The sequence below is a fragment of the Nomia melanderi genome, chromosome 11 (genome assembly GCF_051020985.1).
Source record: "Nomia melanderi isolate GNS246 chromosome 11, iyNomMela1, whole genome shotgun sequence".
NCBI classification, from domain to species: domain Eukaryota; kingdom Metazoa; phylum Arthropoda; class Insecta; order Hymenoptera; family Halictidae; genus Nomia; species Nomia melanderi.
The window spans coordinates 7,956,879-7,978,190 of record NC_135009.1 but is presented as its reverse complement, the minus strand read 5'-3'; the positions used below and the strand labels follow the sequence as shown (position 1 = coordinate 7,978,190).

At 42.4% G+C, this 21,312-nt stretch overlaps 1 protein-coding gene across 1 annotated transcript; it reads right to left on the bottom strand.

The window, feature by feature from the left end:
• Positions 1 to 388: 388 nt before the first annotated feature.
• Positions 389 to 17,706, bottom strand: LOC116430545 (uncharacterized). The gene is made up of 29 exons (XM_076372225.1): positions 17,702 to 17,706; positions 17,078 to 17,223; positions 16,753 to 16,841; positions 16,210 to 16,286; positions 16,066 to 16,124; positions 14,957 to 15,125; positions 13,739 to 14,113; positions 13,239 to 13,252; positions 12,837 to 13,030; positions 12,152 to 12,337; positions 11,716 to 11,870; positions 11,060 to 11,161; positions 10,847 to 10,964; positions 8,178 to 8,310; positions 6,790 to 7,021; positions 6,498 to 6,707; positions 6,328 to 6,439; positions 6,090 to 6,261; positions 5,730 to 5,919; positions 5,213 to 5,270; positions 4,534 to 4,671; positions 4,194 to 4,439; positions 3,484 to 3,690; positions 2,851 to 3,203; positions 2,316 to 2,578; positions 1,825 to 2,011; positions 1,372 to 1,563; positions 1,032 to 1,243; positions 389 to 727 (listed from the first exon to the last, which is right to left on the bottom strand). The coding sequence occupies exons 1-29, from the start codon at positions 17,704 to 17,706 to the stop codon at positions 549 to 551; spliced, it is 4,773 nt and encodes a 1,590-aa protein (XP_076228340.1). The 3' UTR covers positions 389 to 548.
• Positions 17,707 to 21,312: the final 3,606 nt, after the last annotated feature.

Below are 21,312 nucleotides of genomic sequence, written 5' to 3'. Positions count from 1 at the left end.
ATGAATTTAGGGTAATTATTTTAAATCGGATTTTTCATAGGTATTGATTCTACCATGGGTATTTAATATAGTAGGGTTTAGCGACAATAAATGCATACGGCGGGTACATTTAAACGATGGAAATAGCAATTATAGTATTAGAGAAATACTATGTTAAGTTTGTGGACATCTAATGGCGTCCATTGACTTTGACTGATCTTCATTGACACGCATTGGTATTGACTTTGTTTCATTATTGGTTACTGACCTTCATTCATATTCAACATCTATGGACATCCATTGACTTTTATTGATATTTAATGGTGTCGAACGTCTTCACGATTGTATTAGTTTAGGAAATATTGTGGCTACGTTTGCGGTTTACATTTTATTTGTAGACAACGTTGCAGTAAAAATTATTATAAAATCGTATGTATAATTCGTACAGATGTGAGATTTATATTTTATATTTCTTTCATGAAAAAACACGCAGGTATAAATATCAGAAAATAAATGTTTAATGCGTCAACGGTTGAACGTGAAAGAGTTACGTTTCTTTTCCACAATTATCAGTGATCTATTAAGAGGTTTGCCGGAGGTAATGTTACGGTTCCGTGACCGGAAATGGATTGTGGTAGGGCAGAAACTCCCTTCATCCATTTCCTGATGTCACAGCAGTAGCACTCTACGCTGTTCAGTGTTTTCATAAACGTCGTGGTAACGCCACCGATTATTAACAGTTGCTCGCCTGAAAATAAAACGTTCACTAATAAACGCTCGACTTTTCTGTCACTGCTAAAAATAAGCAACATTTAAAGTTTAGGAGATCAGAATCCATGTATCAGTTTTTTACAACAATACCTCTGCGATTTTAGTAATCATCGGACAAGAAACGATGATTAACTTTGATTCATTTGATACTCCTAGCGTTGAATTTTCAATCGATCGTTCAACGGCTACTTTAGGAGAAGCAGTAGGAAAGGTATTGATTTCAAATGGAATAAATATCACGGATTCCGTAGTTGAACTAATTCCTCAATTGGGAACCGAACCTATCGATCCGGCGGTATGTCCGTGTCTCGGGATCGACATTTTCGCCAGTTCCCTCCAGTCGGACTCGTCCGCGTCCCACACGTCGACGCTGTCGATACTATGCGCGGCGATCTCGTTGGTCGACGCTCCGCCGATCACGTAAAGACAGTCGGATACGACGTAGAACGAGGCGAAGCATCTCGGTGATCTCAAAGAGACCGCTCTCAGCCATCTGAAACATCACGCATGCGCCGATATAACGTTGCCTTCCGGGCGTTTATTCCGCGCAAGCGAGTAAATCAAGCGTTTAATCTAGGTAATGGCATGATGCCGTTAGGGGATAGAGAATATCGAGCTAACAAATTTTTGATCGGGTCGTAGCACTCGACGTCCTTTAAGAACAGCTCTTTCTTCGTTTTTGTCATGCCGCCAGCGACCCAGATAAGGCCTCGATATTTCACGGTAGCGGGTCCCACCCTCGCGGTTTGCATCGGTTGCACCTCCCTCCACGTTGAATCCGCCGGATCGAAAGCCTCCATGCTCTTTAGAGTCCTGCAACAAAAACATAAAAAGTGTCTCTGTCTCCTTTTTCACGCGTTATCGGGTCCCGTTGTCCGCGATAAACACACAATTACTCGACTAATTAAAGTTTGAACTGCCGGTCGCCTTAAGGATAATTAATACACAAAAAACGGAAACGAGAAGATTGGACGTAATTAGCCGACAACGGTGTGAAAATAAATAGCTGGAAAAGAAAAACGAATGGAAAAAAACTGGCCGGCGGACGCAATTACGCTCTCTTTAACAACTCACATCCCGTTCCTGCCTTGCCCACCCATGGCGTACATTTTCCCGTGACTGACCACCAATCCAAAGTCCTTTCTGGCTGTCAGCATGCCAGGTTCATTGAACCAAGTCCTGGTGGCCGGGTCGTAGCTCCAGACGCTCCCGACCGCAGTGCTCTTTCTGTGCAGTTTGTCTTCCAGGGGATCTGCTCCACCTAACAATACGGTTTCTCCTTTATTCTTTTCATTCTTTTTGTTTTCGCTCTAACGAGAAACGTTCTTCCCTCTTGTCGCACAGGAGAAGTGAAGTATCGGGGGATATTGCGCAACCGACTACCATGATTAGCTACCTACTCCTATCGTTTTCAACTCGAATTGAATGCTCGCTAAATGTAGTTACCGTGTCGTGAGTCATTGTTGCCTTTCGAAATACAAGGTGTTAGCGTTGATACCAGTTTGTCAGGTATTAATACCGACGATTACGTCGCGCGATATTCGATTGGTCACTGGCCGACTCACCCACTACGTAAATACGACCTCTTAGGTAAGCGACCGCATGATGATGTCGTGGCTGCGGAATCTCGCCGACGAACTCCCAAATGTTTTCATCCGGTTTAAATCTGTACATGGCTTTGCCGGTGTTTCCGGCACGGCCGTATTCTTCGTGAGGATCGGTGCCCCCAAACACTAGAATCGATTCCCGATCAGGAAAGTATAAAGACTTGTCTAGGAAATAGCTGTCGGCTGTAGGATTCAGCATACTGTTACTGATTCTTTGTGGCCTGCAGATTAATATTTTTAAAAAATATTATTTAAAATATTATTTTTGAATTTTGCATTTTTTCTTTCCTTATGCAGAGTGTTCACTAATAGCTGGGAGGAAAAGGTATATGCTAAATAGAGAATAAAAAAACTTCGGTTCTGATTTCTTTCATTTTTGATTTTCATTTTATTTTGTCGTGAAGGGTAATTTTTTAAACTTGTTCCGCATCTTCTTGAACACCCTGTATAATTCCGCGAGATAATAGAAGAATATGATAACCACAACACTCACAGCGGTCGTGTGTAATTTGGACTTCGTATCTGAACAGTTTTCACGACGTTTTTCGCTCGCTGAACATTGTCACCGTCCTGATGATTCGCAGCCCTTTGTCCCTCGGGTTTCACATTGTTCTGAGCATTGTCATCGGCATCGGCCCTAGTCGATTTCGCGGACAGCAGTTCTTCTGTGTCGGTGTTATCCGACGGGGAACTGGTTATCTCGCCGTGATTCGAGAAAAATCTCGGGGACTTTATGGTCCTGATAGTGTTCATTGTATTTCGTTGATGTGACACGTTCCGCGGCGTGGGCTGTGGTCTTTGTTCCCCGGATACGTAAGAAGGGACACGCTCGCCATAATACTGCAACTTAAAACGTAAAATTAATGAAACTAACGTTTTCTTAAATTAATTAAGGAGGTACCTAAATTCTAACATATTTAGTTCATCTAATTACGAATTATAGAAGTATTTTTCGTTACAATGAGTCAATCACTTTTTATAGTTGCTCGTATCTTCCAAACTTTTAACGAAGAATAATGTACATTTCAGTACAGATATTACTCATACAAAATGTTGAAAGCAAATGGAACTGCGTATGAAATAAATTGCGAAGTATCTTCCACGATGGAGATATGAGCATTTTTACTTGACTCGTCTTATTTCCAGCGGGGCGTTGGTTTTCAGCTCTTACAGGCTGCTCTCTCTTTTTCCCACTTTTGATTTGGTTTGCCGAACTGTTTGAGATTCCGACCGGCTTCAGCGAGGACTCGCGGGATGTTTCGTCCATCGGAATGGCCAGTAGTTCCGCCACCTTCTTGATATTCCGCTTCTCCTCCGACGTTGATGTCTTTATCTACCGTTTAGGGAAACAACGCGCATCATGCGAGATCTCACTGTGTTCCATTCGAAAATGAACTCTTTTCTCATAAACTTGTGTTACATAAAACACAAAGTAAAGAATATATCTTTAGACACAACAGAAATCAAATAGCCCTAAACTTTATTCAAGTTTCTACACATTCTCAATGATCCTATTAATTCATCTCATAACTCTTCACTTGCATTTATCTACAGTATATTCAAACGTTATGTATTTAAAATTCATGTCCCGTAATATCAATGTAATTTACTGAACATAATGTTTAATCTCTAATATTTTACAAATTCACTATCAATCGCGTAATAACTTAGAATCCGTTTCCATAGCCAACACAGCACGGATCCACAGTCAGCGTTTATCAAAAAAACTACCCGAAATGTTTTGTTCGTCGTTCCCGAATCCCACCCGGATAGTCGTTTCGGTCCGACACCGATATATCGGATTGAGAGGTAAACTTTCGCGGCGCGTCCACTAACTTCGTGAAATTTCCTTCTAGCCTTGTATCCTCTGTAGATGGCCTGTATCGTGGTGGCTGCCTCCTCTTCGGATTTGCCGGAGTCCGCGGCCTCCTCCAAGTCCCTCGGCATCTTGGATCTCGTCTGTCCCATCCTCGCAGAAAATATCAGATTCGAGTCGTGCCGCTGGCACCGGCAAACATCCGGCGCGTTCTTCTCGTGATCCAATTTGCCGGCGTTCTGGAAAAAAGGCAGACGACTCGCCGACTACGGGGACCAAAAGTTTTCTCACCATCGCTATCTTTATTCTTTTCTTTCATTCCTCTCTTTGTCTCCTCGAGTTCCCTTGCAGTTCTATTACCGGTGAATTCGCGACACGGCGAGCCTGTTCCTGCTCGTGTTTCTCGATAGCCGATGATTTATGGGGAGCTTTGGGCGATTCCCCGCCGCCGTTGAATCTGGCGTCAAAGGCGGCCGTGTTCGCAGCTCTCACCTCGTTCTGCGCAATAATTCATATTGATGCTTGTACCGCACCACATACACCATGACGGAATTATTCCAACTATCTGCGGATGCGATGCAAATCGTCTTGAGCTGCATGTTTTCCAGTTTCAGATACACGCGATTTTAGTGAATAAATACAGAAACATTGTAGAAAACTATGATTTGAAATTCCTTTCGGAGGCAGAATAAAAAAATTCGTTTTATCGAAGATCTCAAAAACTACTCTTCAGATTTGCGAGCAAATCATTCGTTTAAGGAATAGAATTCGTAGATTTATTTCTGAAGATACGATTCAAGTCGATTTACCTTAGCATCACGGATATACAGATTTATAAAGCATGGTGTTTAATTTACTATGGGATCGTTGTAATCTCAAGGTAAGAGCTTATACGCCGTAAGTGCGTTCTCGACGAGTCGTTCGCGCCATCACAAAATGGCGGCGTAACGCGCACGGGATTTTTCGAGCTGCATAAACTCTGACCTTTTGACTACAGCTCCGTGACATTTCTTAGGCGAGATTTATTGTTTCCACTTACGAGCACGCCGCCGCTTACCTCGAGATTTCTTTGGCGATAAACCCCCTCGCAATAATCCCTGAAAGCAGGCAAGCGAGACTTAGTGAATACGATAGCGGTCGCGGCCATTTTCCTCACGGAGTTTTCGATCGCAAAATGACTCACCGTTAATTTAGCCAAGTTGAATCCATCGGTGCGGTGCGTGTCAAGTTCAAACACGCTTTCCTGAATCGCTTCCAATTATTTTCAATGTCTTCCATGACAGTACAACGTAGTAACATACTAATACGTGCATTTTCGTGTTTGTATCGCGAAATGAAAAAATAGACGTGAGCATGGAATGGTTTTCCGACATTAGTTTTCACGTTTAATAGATACATACGATATATACGAGCTAAATGTGATATACAAATTGTCTAAAGATTCGCGAGTTGTCTTGCGAGTACGCGACATGGGAAGGGAAACCGCTTCGTTCGTGTAATAGAAAATATTAATAAGGTAGGGAATTGATGACGATTAATGGATCCGTCTGTTTTGCGGCTTTTGGGACGCTCTTCGAGTGGAGATTGAGCCAGGGTTACTCACCCCTCTGCTTCGCTCCAAGTTGCTCAGATAGTCGTTCATTAATTTCGGTTGCATCATCATTGCCGGCATCTCGGTTGGCGAATAATTGGGAATTGGATGCGCCAAGTGCATCGTCACTTCGTTTTGAACTGCACCGTTATCACCTGTCGTAGTCATTACAGTCTATCTTACAAATAGATTGCGAATATTCATATCATTGCGAATGTAATATTCAACATTTTATTTTATAAGCTTATTCTTGTTAATCGGGATAGAATAGAGATTTATTGTTTTCAATTTTCTATGGAAATTTTTAGAAACTCTAAGAACCTACCCGAACTCTGGGGATAAGTATTAGCTACTCCAGGAGCCACAAAGAGATAATCATCGGGTGGCGAGCTAGGTGGAGTAGGCTTCGAACGAGGTTTTCGTCCTTTTAGCTCTGATATCTTCGTCCTTTGGTACTCCTCGAGATACAACAAAAATTCTCTGTATGTCACGTAATTCTAAAAAAGAATAGAGAAGTATCTTATTCTTCAAGTACGAAATAATCGTTTAAAAATAGTTAGTACCTTATCCTCGCCAGCCCAATTTCGATTGGTAGGTTCGGTAAGTCCTAATAAATCGATCCAATGATAATAGTCTTCGGTTTGATTACCATACCAATACTTGATGATGACGAAACTGGAAGGAAAGTGTGTGGTAATAAATTCGAAATCGAGTGTGTTCGTTCGAAGCTTACGCTAGACCGTCGTCGACCATTTTCTGCACCTCCGGATAGGACATCAGTTCCATGAACTCCGGGTTCTCGGGGTTTCTTTTCACGTCTACCAATTGCCAGGGAGCGATCAGTCCGAACCGAACGCATCTCATCACCTCTAACAGATGCTGTTTTCTATTCTCCCAGTCGTGCATCAGCCATCGAACCGCGGACATCAAGACCTCCATTTCGCTGATGAACAGTCGGGGTTGGATGGGAGGAGAGGGAACGAAACCAGAGGGAGGCAGGATTGAAGAACACGGACGAACGATACCTGTTCACAGAGATGTAGTTTGATTTCAGCAGCAGGCACAGCTCCTCGACGCTCAGCTCAAGGAAGTCTCTGGTGCTGACGAGCATTAGGAAGAATTTCATGATTCTGGGAACCATCAGCTCCATCACCGCTGTGTTCTTACTCTTCCTCGCTTCCAAGTACAATAAAAACGCTGTGTCCTCGGAGAACAGCTCGTCGTTGTCTATGAAGGCCCAGCACTGCTCTTCCAATTCTAACGAAGGAACAAGAGAAGCTTGAAATTTTCGCAAGATGACTTTTGACAATTTAACGCGTTTGGATTTACACTTTGGCTAGTATAGTGTGAAAATTACAGCTGGAAGTTTACTATGCTAAAATAAAATACTCAGAACTGACAAGAAATTTCTTAATAATGAAAGGAAATATTGTATATTACATTTCAATTGATAGTAGATTCATTACTATCCCAGGAACGAATATTATTTATAGTGTATTCATTTTATAAATGTGTAAATTATTCGGAAGATAGTTTAAGTATATAGTTTCAGAAACTCTTTTAACAGCTATGAAACATTTTCATTTATTTTTAATGAAAGCGGAAGTTGAATTCTATTTGCAATTTCATTTCTTGAGTACTGGTCATTTATTACACGCTTCGAAGCAGCGAAAAGGACGTAAATATCGCGGATGGAGTGTCTCGAAGACCTCAGTTTGTGTTGGATACGATACACCCCTTATTTTCTTCGGATCTCATATGGTTTATTGAAGTTTCGAGTTAGACAGTGACGTATTCAGCGGACACTAGAACGTCGGTGGCATCGCGAAAGAGCTCCCCGGCGGAAGCTTATCGCGCCGCGAAACTTTTCATTCTTTCCCTCCTGTAAACGCGGCCAAACTTCTGAAGTGTGTTGCGGGGGAAGGCGTGCGCTATATATTATGCAAGACAGTGCCGTTTCAGAAGATGGATGGGAATGGGAAGCGGTGGCGGAGGCGCAATGTAAACAGGATCATCGGGCGTAAATCCTTCACATAAATAAAGACAAAGGAGAAGCCAGGCCCGTGGGGTGTACCGACGTCCTTGTTCGCCATCAATCCTTTCATCATTTCCGGGAACGGTTGGTACTGATACGAACGTTCACCAGTGTTCGTGTGAATATATTGGTTCGACAAAATTAATTGATACTATTATATTGTAATATTATTATAATACTAAATAATAATCATGTTCAATTCTAAGCATTAAAAAGACGATACGAAGAAAAGTTGAAATATAGCAAAGTAATTTTTTAACGGAAAAAATGGAAAGGACATTTAAATAAACAATCGAATTTTCAGAAGTCAAAGATTGTAAGATCGAAGAATTGAACATTGTTTCGATTACTTTTCTAGCAGTTGCATTTATGACGTACCTTTGATACTAAGATACTGTGCAGCAATGAAAACGTCCAAAATGTTGTCTCTCTGTAGAAGACGATAGCTGTCACTGATCGGGCTGATCATCCAATCGTAGATGATAGAGAACGCCCTCGAGGACACGTCGCTCTGAATCACACGTTCGAGTTATCTCGAAAGTAGTAGCATAAATCAGAAATATTGACGCGAGGCTATACCGTCCGCGGAATGCTGGTTTCTATTTTTAATTAGTCAGTTTCCTTGACACGCGGCGAGCAAGCGAAGCGTCATTGAACGCAAGGAACGAGCGCAGTCCGACAAAATGGCCGGCACGTTACTCGCGGGGTAACTTTTTTAAAAGGCGACACGAGCGGGGCGTCGTTATTTGAGAGAGAGTCGCTATTCACCCTTAAGCAAAAAGTGAGTCAAATATAGCCACGAGCGGAGAGGGTGGTAAGGAGTTCAAGGTCGCTTGGCTGCGAGCCCACCGAGTCACTAGTGGAGGACGGGAACAGAGAGAACCAGAAGAACAGGATGCTGACACAAGACATTGGGGTTGCCTGCAACCCCAGCTACCGCCTACTCGGCGATTTCGAAGCTTTACCAGTGATTTATCAGTTTCTCCTCTTTTTCCGAATCGAAATGTCCAATCTGTATTCACATATCTAATCCAACATTTTATTCCTTAAGTTATCTTTTATTCTTCGTTATCACGTTATGAATGCGTGAAAAATGTTTTAGCACTTAAACAAAATGTGCGATCATAGTAGTACATAGTCAATGTATCTATAGAATTAATATAGAATTTTCTGTATAATTTTCATTTCCGATTTCATTTTCCAATTAAATTTATTTCTTGTCCATACAATCCAAATTCGAGAAATTTTAGGTATACACAACGACAGTCACAAGAAATTCTGCGTGACTGAAAGTATCGCGGGACATCTTCAATCTTCAAGGACCATAAGGGTGACACAATGGTCGGGAGATTCCGTCAGAGATCAAACGCGGGACCCGCAGAATCTGATCAGATCGCCGCCCACTCTATCAGACAAATGGCCCGACGGGGGGAAGAAGAATCGAGCGGAAGAACGCGTGGAAATAAGGGGTCCGGATGGTGGAGGGGTGGATGCGAGGATGAACGCCGATGTCAGTTGATCGAACACGGACGGCGTTGGAGACATGTTCTCAAGGAAGGAAAGCGGCGGGCAGAAAATCGGATCGCGCGAACAAAAGAGACTTTATTCGGCGAACTGCAGGTTTTTCGTACACCGATAACGTCGTAATAGATCTTGCGCGACAGCGATCCACGGAGTCGCTTCCCTCCCTGGGGAATATCTGAAGCTCGAAGCATCGTTTCCCGCTTTCCTATGTTTGTAGTAAATCGTTCGATGGAATCTGCACGTACAATGACGCGATTAATCTTCGCATAGCGAATGTTGGGTCGTTTTGATATATAATAACAGGGACTATTGTATTTATATATTCTCCTACTTATTGATTCATTTAGGTGATTCTATACACCTGTAATCTTAATATATGAAATTCACATTATGCATAAAATTGAAGGTATAATACCTTCTTAAAACTTGCGTACAATGAAAAATTTAATTACAGGTTAAAATGGTCATTTCTGTGCGAGAGTAAACACATTGGCTACTGACTCAGTACCGATTCAGCGCTCATCAAAATTCCGTACAGCTGACATAACTTTGCTACTGAAATAGAAACCACAAAGTCAAGATTTTAAATCAACGACTACTTTCTTAAGCTTCTTATACTTTATATTACATTATTATGTACTAGAAAACCAATTTTTGAAACTATATGAAAGAATTGTGCGACACGGTGGTCAAAGTGACGAAGTTATTGAAGAAAAAAGAACCTTGTGGTGGCCACACGATTCATTTAACGCGATACTTTAAGGGACGAAGATCGATGGCGGACGAGTGCCGTTGAAAGGAAATCCGTTAATGCTACCCCGAGTTTTCCGCATAAACGATACGACTGAAGAAATATCACTCGTCGCGAAACGGATCTCCCTTCGGGTCAGATGGAAGATGGAAATGCCAAATGATCGGAGTAATTACGCTATTTTTGTTACCCTGATGGATGTTCTTCGACACGGCTCCCCGGAGTAATCAAGGAAAAAGGGGTCGGTTTTTGGGGGACCTTCGGAAGATTAATTTCTTTTGACCGCTTCTACGTTTTACGGAACAATTACCCTCCTTTTCAGGAAATTTTAGGTCGCTTTTTATCGGGTTTTCTTGTGAATTTTTGGATGAATTATTAGGGAAACGGAATTACGATGTTCGAAGGGAAATGAGGTACAGCTTAAAGGCAGAAGTATTCTTAAATATAAAACATACAACAATGAAAGAGAGAATTTATCTCCAATGTTCCAAACAACTGTTCATCCTTAACACTAGAAGCACCAGTACGTCAAAACGTAGTGTTCAATTCACATTTACTAAAACGGTATAAATTCTTTCATAGGAAATTATTAAGGAAATGTACTTATGTATATGACACAATAAAAGTCACGTAAAATTTTAATGTACACAACATTTACCGGACATCGTAAACCAGTCTCTTTTAATCCTCGATACTTCTAACGTTAAGAAAAGTGTATCTGACGCTGCTTTGCACACTGGTGTCAACGCATCGTTAAAGATCGATAACTTACCCCGGTCAGGTCGATCTCCTTGCGATTCTTCTCGTCGAAGAAGCCGCTGTAGCTCTGCAGCACGAGCAGGTGGCAATGGAACTCGTCCTGATCGATTCGCACAATACAATCGGCGTTCCTCGAAAGATCGACAGAGGAAAATTTAGCCCGTAATCCTATCTTGTCGCGTCGTCCCTGCATTGTTTCATCGAGCGGACATGACTATAAGCTTACTTGTAATTTGTGATACGCCTGGCCAGCTCCTGATACAAGTCGGTCTTCTCCGGGAGAATTATGTTATCCCAATCGATTGGCTGCTCACCCGTAAATCCGAGTCTGCTCGAAATTACGCCGATCAAACGTTATTGGGGGAAACACCACTGGAAATCGCTCAGTCAAGCTTTTCCTTTTATTGAACTGACGCGGGTCGATGCGGTTTCATGAAAATTTACGTTGGTAAACGATTTGCACCACTTCCCCCTCTTCTACTCGTTTATTATTTTTATATTCGACTAGTCGTAGCTATCTTTGACCAGAATCATAGCTGAAAGTAAGGTTCCAGCGACCTGTTTTATATTTTTCCTTCGATCATTTGCAACGCGCGGAGTATGCTACACGTAGTCTTATCATAAAATGTGTTCTCTGCTGAGTGTAAATGTTTTAAACAGTAGGTAAAATCGTGATTCAGTTATTTATAAGTGGCAAAACGAAAAAGTGGGTACAATATTATATACTTAGAGACAACTGAGATGTTCTTAAAATTTTGCAGACCCTACAAGTAACGTTTAGTGGTGCTTATCCGATAAAACGGTTCCGTTTCATTCGATATTGCATCGACCCAGTTTTCGATGTTTTTCTCGACAGAATGTAATCGGCAGTTGAGAACTCACGCGGACAGCGGCACCTCCTGCAGCAATGGCGCTTCGTAAGACGTCGACGGTGTCGTTTGTTGTTTTTGCTCCATCTCTGCTGGAGCCAGTTTCACTTTGAACGGATGCATCGTGTGTCTCTGTGTGTCCTCGATCGCCGAGAGACCTTTTTGCGCCTGGAAGCAATTATCATCGACATTCCACGGACGTTTTTAACAAATAACATTTAATAACCTCAATAACATCGAGACTAAAATTCCATCGACACAAGACCGACTATTTCGAGCAAGCTATAAGCTATACGCTACGTACGAAGTTGTACACCTACAAACCGTCATTTCATCTAAAAAAAGAACCATTCGATCTTTTCAAATTGTCACGCTATTTCCCCTTAAGTACACGATCAATCGAGGAACCATTAGAGCACCCGAACCGTTAGCCACGACATTGTAGTTACCTGGGATTGATTGATCATCGACGACGAGACTCCGACCGGCAGATCGACGAGCCTGGCCCGCGTCGAGGACTCGGAAACGTGTCCGACAGCCTCGTTTCCGGGCCTGTTCAGCTCGGCCTTGACGTTCACCTTGGTGTGACGGGGATCAGCGACCAGCACACTAACTTTCTTCGACTCGAATACCACCTAGAAGGACTACGCGTTTGCCTTGAGGCCAACATTCCGAAGATTCAACGTTCTAAGCTAGTGCTGAGCAACCTGGATGTGATCTCCTAGATGCATAGGTACGCGCGTGTCGCTAACTATTATCTGAAAGTGATCTGTGAACGTCCTCTTTCCTTATTTCATTCTTTCTGGTTTGTATCAAGCTTAAGCTTTGAATATTGTATCCGTTCCGTTTTGGGGAGTATGTTAGGTTTTTGATGGTGGTCCTAGGAAAATATTAGATTTACGATCTTCATCCGCAAAATATATTAGGTTTCCAAGTTCTGGTTCATATAGTATACTAAGTTCTCGATCCTAGCTCGCAAAAAATATTCAATTCTCGATTCTAGTTCACATAGAAAGCTAGGTTTTTGATTTGAGGTAGCAGAGAATACTGGATTTTCAATTTTAACTCATAGCAAGACAAAGGTTGCTCAGCACTATCCTAAACTGACCCACTGGATCGATGCAATCAGTTTACCTGATTCGGGACAATCTTCAGGTTACCACTCGGCGTCGCCTGGAACGGGAACACTCGCTGCGAGTCGCCGCCGTCGTTCACACTGATGAATGCGCGGTCGTCGCCTCGTTCGCGCGGACGCGAGTGCATCTGCTGCATCAGGTAGGCGAGATTCGGGTAAACGGCGTTTTTTCGTTGTTTGTTATCGCCTTTTTCTAAACTATAAATAAATGTATCATGGCCGAACCTCCGCGTTGATCTTTTTTCATGATTGATTTTATGTTAATCGATTTATTTCACATTTGCCTCAGTGACGTGTTTCCTGGTTCAATTATTATCTGATTTATGCGATCGAATGTCTCGTTTGGTGGAACGATCAATCGACGCGAAGCAGATTCGAGCAGTATTTAGAGCTCGTTACACGCCCCGGGCAATAACTGATTAATGCCACTGTCGCCGGGGCTGATTACTATCAAGCGGTACAATTAACAGCTATCAAGCAACCTAATTGGAGATCGTCAAATTTTATAGCAGTACCTGGAATTGGGGCAGTAAATACTGTACGTATCGCGATTAAATTTTTTCTCCGTAATTAATGACTATTTCGTAACGACTGAGGGATGACGTGACGAGGGCTTCGTAGTTCCCGCATTGAATTTCTAATAATCGTACAAAAACGGTTGAACATAATCAATATTAATCATAGATATCTCGCGAATAATGAATCCACTTAATGTTTTCCATCGTCGCGAATATAGACACAAACTTTTCTCGATCAAACTCTTGCACGTCAAGATCAATAAAAACAATTGTTTCATACATAAACAGCATCGAATTAACAGAAAAAGTAATGAAAATCAATAATAGCTTGCCCTTCTCTGAACATTAAAGCGAATTAAAGTAGAGTTCCCAGTCACCTGAACCGAGCCATTAGCTTCGAAACAGCATCATTCGAGGGACTGCATCGTTCCCCGAAGGTTCTACCGATCGTCCGATGCTTTTCCGATCCTCCGATCTGATCAGGATCATCCGAGTCGTCCTCCTGACAAGAAGCGGACCCTTCGCTCGACCTAATCAAATTTTTCGCAGAGTTGGCCGAATATCTCGCCGGATCGGATCTACGTCTCGCTCGCTGCTCCTCTATGCCAGCGACGCGATGATCCACGACTTGGGAACCGCCGACCTCCCGATAAGCGTGCCCGAGCGGTCCTCGTTGCCTCGATAAACGTCGACGACGTCTCAAAGTAGCTTTCCCTCGGTCAATCGAATCTACGTGGTCTCTCGCCGTCCAATTCGTCCTACGAGACACAAAATTCCAAGATTTCTATCGGAAATTTCGAACGCGGGATTCTTCACGCGACGCACGAAAATTGCCATTTCCATTCCGATCGAATGATTAATTCACATTCAACTCTGGGAAAGCGTCGACGAATTTAATTGCTTTTCGGAATATAGATTCTCGGGGGTGGCGAAGGGGGACTCAAAAGCGTTTCACGCTTCCGGTCCGACTGACAGAAACTTCCGAATCGGAAATGTTGATTTCACTCGAAGAAAAGTGCGAGCACCCGGAAACTAGAGCTACCAATCAAAGAGTCGAGGAAATATCAATATCTCTGGACTTTCCTCTAATAAGAGTTTGCATCTATTTACTTCTAATAAATGCAAAACGAAGCACGGTAATTGGTAGCCGTATTAGCCGGTTATTAGTGTCAGCCTTGAGAAACGAGTTAACTTGTCTACCTCATTGTGATAGACGTGAGGTACTATATTGTAATTGAACTAAAACAGACTTTTATGGACTTAAATACAAATTAGTTCTCGTAAAAATTCTGATCGACAGTTAACAATTCACGTTTCGACAATATAGTAACTAATCGATTGCACCTGACCTATACTTTACTTCATTCAATCCCAATTCGTACACAACTCTATTTTAAAATTTCCATTAAAACTAATTTTAATTACAACAAGAAATATCCAGAAATTCAAAGCAATCAAAATTCAATGAAGAAAAGGGATGAATACTTGTCAAAGACCCTTATTCACTAACACGAGGGTTTAAACGTTAAAACAAATATACAGAAAATGCACCGTTATTTTTCATAATTACTGAATGCAAGTGGTAATCAATCGTAATTCACCTATCCACGATCAATGGTAGCGTCTGTCTGCCGACGTCCCGTTCCGATTGACAGGGTCTGAGAGCTGCTGGCTCGGGGGAGGGTTTCCCGTGGTACAATACTACTACGCTGCTCTTGCTGTTTCCGGGTCGCGGACGTTCCGGCGATTGTGATCGATCCTCCGTCCCGACTGCGAACGGTCCTCGGATTAGATCGCCGTTCCTCAGGAGGATGACGGTGTCGCGGCCGTCCCTCGAGCTTTCCACCCCCGTTCCCGCGCGTATTATTACACTTCTTGCCGAGGAACAGATAGGCGAACAGGAATACCGCGAAAAGGAGCAAGTACATGGGATTGCTGGGCGCGGAAGGCGATTGCGACCAAAACTAAGGAGGTTTCCAAGCCGCGGAATTACGGGTTCGCTATAAACAGAGATGGGCAATAGTTTTATAACGAATCAACTTCATTTCGTAGCGGAATTGTTTAACTGGGTTTCTCTGTTCTATAATTTAGCTTCTTAACACGTTCGCTATCAGCGTCAAATTTTGCGCAGAGAAGAGTACATTACATTTACGTGTGTTTTCATCTTATATTGCAACGCATGGTATAATGTGCAGAATATCGCGGAGATTTCTTTCTTTATCATTACTTGTATTTTGTAAAGACGGTATGTTTCATATAATAAAATATTACAACCGCAGAGACTGTTATTGGAAGAAGTGCTGGTAGCGAATGGGTTTAGTAATGGTCATTATATTTCATTTGTTACTTCGAAAAACACGCGTTGCCCATCTCTGGCCAAGAATAATGAGATTGCTTCTAACGAGGAAAAATATACAAACGAATGATATGCCGATTCTGATGAATTTTTGTTATTAAGCAAAATAATCATTTTTTATAGGGGTAAAGTTATTGTTACAGGGGTGTAAGGATTGACATTAGTTGTAATCGATTAAGTTTGAAAATTGCTATTATAAGATTTTCCTAAATAAGACTTTTAGAATCCTCGTAAGAGTATTCCTAACCATGATTTCTATAACTTTCATTTGACTCTAATTTCGCGTGTTCCAGCGGCCTATAAAAACCGAGTAGATAAGGACAAAAAGGGGGGGATCTTCCCATAGGAACTTACTCTTCTTGCTGTTCCGACGGATCGCCCGGATAATTCTCAGCGTGCTGTTCCTATCGGCACTGTCAAAGAAGAGCATTAACTGCCGTTAGAATGATAGCCGGCAAAGAGAGCGCGCGTGACCCGACAAACTTCCCGGGTAATTACCAAAGTTTCGGGCCGGGTTTGCTGCTGGTATTCTCGCCACCGCTCAAACTGTTCTGTGCGGCGAAAGTTACCTGAGGCTGCAAGAAAAAGAACAGAGGTGTGAAGATCGGATCGATCTGCCCCCGCTATTGTCCGGTGTTTTTCTCTCTCTTTTTTTCTGTTTTGTTCATTCATTCCCGTTTTGAGCTCCGATAGAACTGTTTGAAAGCTAGCGCCTCGGAAAACGAGTTCCCGCTGTTAAACAATTTCGATGTCCGGGGTCGCTCGGCTTTTTCATTCGGGCCACTTTCGTCGCAAAAATGGTAACCGTGTAACGCGGAGTGACGTAAATAGCGGCTTACGAGCACCGCCACAGTACTATTGCGTTGCCGCTGCCAATTGCTGATGACAGGTCGCGTTATTTCCTACAAAAGACTGGCCCTTTGAAATCCTCGCGCTTTGTCGCTTTGACGCTTGCGGACTACCACCATGATCGTTCCGTAAAACTGGTTCACCATGCCACGCGTATCGTCTATTGTTTATCTCATCGAATCATCGCGTTACCTCATATTTCTTTTTGCAACTGCAGCCAGGGAAATGTTGTAAGCTCAACGGCCGACGTTTCTCGGAGTACTTGACTGCTTTTTCAGATACTGAAACGTGGTGTACAGAAAACTATCGGGCAAACCGTTAAATCAATTTTTAATATAGAATTTATATTTTGAAAGTATATCGTAAAGAAATGAATATTTTTTTTTAATTAATATTTCTGAAGATGTAAATATAACTGTGAAATTGTATAGTAATATTTAAGGTGTTAGAGATTCGAAGAACTACTTGGTAAATGAGCTATGTATATCTGGATACCGCCAACACTTACATCACTTACGTAATTTTGTTTCGACGTGGTCGCAGCTCGCGAAACAGCGACGGTGATTACAGCTCCTCTCAGACGCCTCGAGAAAATTCCGCAGATTGCTTCCGGTGCACTTTACAGTAGGCTGGTGTCGTGCTCTTAGATTTGTCCTCGTATCTCTGGAAACGGTGATACGTGAACAGATAAAATCGTTGAAAGTTTCAGAAAATTCTTTTAAATATTATATTAATTTTCTAAGGATCGGCTTCTTGTTTTAAGGTGTACAAGCATCTTCGTTCCGATACCTTGGTTTTAGCAAATCGAATTCTGAGGAGAGATAAGATTCGTCGTCAGTGGATGCAGGCGTTTTACATTTCCCCTGGAAATGTAACAATAATCGTTTACGACTTAAATTTTCATGGGTTTACATTGAATTCTAGATAGACGATCAAATGTGTCAGAATAAAATCTTTTAGTCGAATGGTTCACAATTGATCTTTTAAGTTATAGTCGCAAATACTTTGATGTATCCAAAGTGATAAAAGGATTTTCCTTGACCAATAATACTTGTAAGATAAAATGTTGAAATACACGAGAAAATGAAATTCAGTAAAAGGTCTCTCAAAAATATACATATTTCTTCACAACCATACTCACGTCATACCGCGAGAAGCTTTTTCGCATGGTACGAGTCACATTCGCTCATTAAAGATCCACTCGGAGCACCAGGGTCATACCAGAACGTCACTGTTTCACTTCCGTCGCGTGGTCACGAGCAAAAAACCGCTAAAAATATACGATGTAGAAACGGGTGGTTTGACGTTTAAAAGGACCGGGCGTTTACAATTAAACAGAAAAAAGAAACAGAAGAAATACAGGGTCGGCGGAATATTGCGGGTATTTGAGGTGGCCCTTAGAAACCGAACATATGACAGACGGACCATTGAACGGCGGCGTTCGCGTGTTAACCTGTAAACCGTGGAAAACAAGTTGACTTTTATTTCTAAGTTATCGAATAATTTATTTATAGTTTTTTATACGATTAATTTTCTTCAAATATTCATAGGGCCATTATTATAATATACTTAATACCGTAGAAAATATGTCTCTTTTTGGTACCATATTTTCATTGGCTGAGTACTTCCAACGGAAAAATATATAGAATAGTATTAAAAAAAATGTATTACATCGAATGATTTACTGCATTGAAAATAACATGAGGATTCATTGATTGACAAAGTGTCCAACAAAGCTTACAAAAATTGAGCTAGTGAATAGTGGCGCCATCTGAGTACTATACGCATAACTTTCTTCTTTAAGAAACAATTTTTGAAAAACAGAATAATCGTCATCTTTGGGTGACTTGGTTGGTGCAATGAAAAGAATTTCTCGAAGTATATTTATAAAGCAAATACACATTTATTTATTTTTTCGCTTCACTAAAGTATGATATAATTTAAAGAAAATTATTACCTAAGAAACAGATCAAATTCTCACTCTAACTTTCCATTTATTCTGAACATCGGACACCTATCCCAAAAAACAGCTACCCAATTCAATCGCAAGTTACCGAAAAACCCCTATATACTCTAAATTCTTTGTAAAACATTGGCCAAGGAAACAGTCTCAATCTTTAGTAGTCCTATGTCAAATCAAATTCAACATTCAATTTTATTTTAATATTTTTATTTGAATAACTTTCACTATAGTCATTTGTAATACCATCATTATATAATACGATACTACCATTGCATTTCTTAAGTAAGTAACTACAATACCACGTTAAACTAAAATTGAATTAAATAACGCAAGCTCCGCAGAGAAAAACCAAGAACACATACACTAATCTGTCAACATCCTAAGACAAAGTAGCTGAAAACGCTGCGCGCACGTCCCTCATATCAATCGAGGCCAATCGACGCGCGTTTCGGGAATGAAACGCGCAGCGATGTTCCGGGAACGTGTCCCGGGGAAACAGCTGATCGAAGCTGGGCCGCCGAATGTGGAGTATCCACGTGTTGAGCCTGGCCGGGCTTTAGCCGGCAACGAGCTCCGGCTTTTTGTTAAATGCGACCGTACATAAATAGAGGTTCGGTAACGAGCCGTTCGGATCCGGGGATCGGAAGACATCGTCGGTCTTTCGGGTTCCTCGGCTGCCGAGGGGAGAAGGTCGCGGAAGATGGGTCGCACGGGCGTGCGACCGCCAGAGGGGGTTGAAGCGAGGCTGCCAGTGGCTGGCGGGCTGAATCGATCGGGCTTTGGCGTCCTGGTGACCTCGACCTAATGCCACCCTCTTCTGCTCTTGAGCGGAACCCGCCTCTCCCAATCCCGCCGCCGCTTCCCTGAAAGCCACGGGGTCAGTTAGCACCCCCGTCAAAACACACAAAGCCCCGGGAACCGAGGAGGATGGCGGCGCGGCGAGCGGAAGAGGACACAACCGGGCTCTTCTAGGTAAATACATTCGGTTACAAAACCGTTGACCATGCTTTTGATACATTGAATTAAATCCGTCGTTTGTTCCGGTCAACGGACCGACCAGTCCTCCGCGAATCGAATTCCGCGTAACCTAATGCTCGCGCTTTGCTTTCATTACGCCACGGTCTGTGAACTGGCGTCAAAGGACATTCGACTCCTGCTTCCCACCAATTAAGAGTTGACACTTTTCATGTTTTGTAGGCGCTGGTGTTCGTATTTAATTAGAGTTGTCATGTATTTTTGATGTGAAATTCTTGGTTTGAAATACTGTTATTAAACTAGCGTTGAAGGTGAAATTGGAAGCTTTAAATGTCAAAATTGTTGATTTTATTATAATTAAAATGATGAATACTACGCACTGTTTCTCTATTATCGATATTTCATGTTTGAAACAAAGAAGATCTGCTGGAAACACAAGCAGCTTTTGTATGTTATTAATATACTAACAGGACTACATCAAAAAGGATATTCCCTGAGTATAATAATCATATTATTGCTTACTGAATCGAGAAAGGGTATCCAAATGAATCATCCTCATTCTCTAATATCGAAACAACGAGCGGCCAATTGGTATTTTCGTCGGGTACCACAAATTTCGACTGCGACGGAATAAAGGGACATTCGGGATGGGCTGGTTAGGCGGAATATCGATAGCCACTAATTTTTCCGATCGAGTTTCAGCGGGGACGGTAACGAGTCCCAGGCTCGTTGGCGGTTCCCGTTCGTTACCACCGCGCACGATTCCGTGCTGTGCCGGTTTGAGTATCGACCGGAGTAGCGCTCGATTGTTCGCGGCACGAATTCCTGGTCAGTGCGTTCGGGCCTGGTGGCAGACAAATATCTCTGCGGAGGAATGCACGGCCGCGCGGCATGCACGCGATTCACGTCGTGTCAGCGGGCACGGGGAATTACCGGGCGGAAACGAAACACGAGAAACGAGCCCAATATTGCGGGCCGACTTACACGCGGCCTGCGATATTAAGTGCCGTGCAAACCGCCGCCAGTCCCGGGCCCGGGCGCAATAAGCCCGCGGGAACTGACGACATTATTGCGGCCGTGCTCATTTGCCCCCGTCATCTTGCGGGCTCGTATCAGGAATCTTTATGCAGATGAAGCTCGTGTTGCCGAAGGGCGCTGAACGCTCGTGCCATTTTCAGCCGGGCATCCCCGTCGACCCCTGTGATTAATCGTCGACAATGTTGTGCGTGATTTCATCTGCCGTGATTTCTCTGGCGGAAGTTTAATACTTTGGTAGTTCTTGAAATGAGCTAGAAGATGAATGTGGAAAATGTGTATGCATAGAATAGGATTTTTGAATAGAATATTAGAGTTACTTTGGTTTTCTTGTGTTTCGTTTGTCGTTTGAAGAGCAGGAGAGGGTAAGATTACAATGAAATATTCGAATAGTTCGTAAGGTTTTACTCTGGTTCGATAATTAGTTTGAATCGAGGACAAAATATCCTGTCTCGTTATTGAAAAACTATTTTGAATATTTCTATGCACTAACCACAGTTGTCTTCTCCGTTTTTATCCGATAGAATCATTGTCAGCCTATTCACGCTACTTGTAAATCTTGTCACCGGGTTATTAATTACTACAAAAGCATTTCTGTGTAAGCTTATATTATTCACCCGCACGGATTCTCTCCATCCCGACCCATTCTTTCTTCCCCAAAGCACAACTGTCCAATTCTGCTACGTTCCGTTCAGCGGGGTACCCTACGGAAGATTGAACGTCTATTTCGTAATGGATCGAGTCCCCCGGTAAATATTGTAGAACATCGCGGGACACCG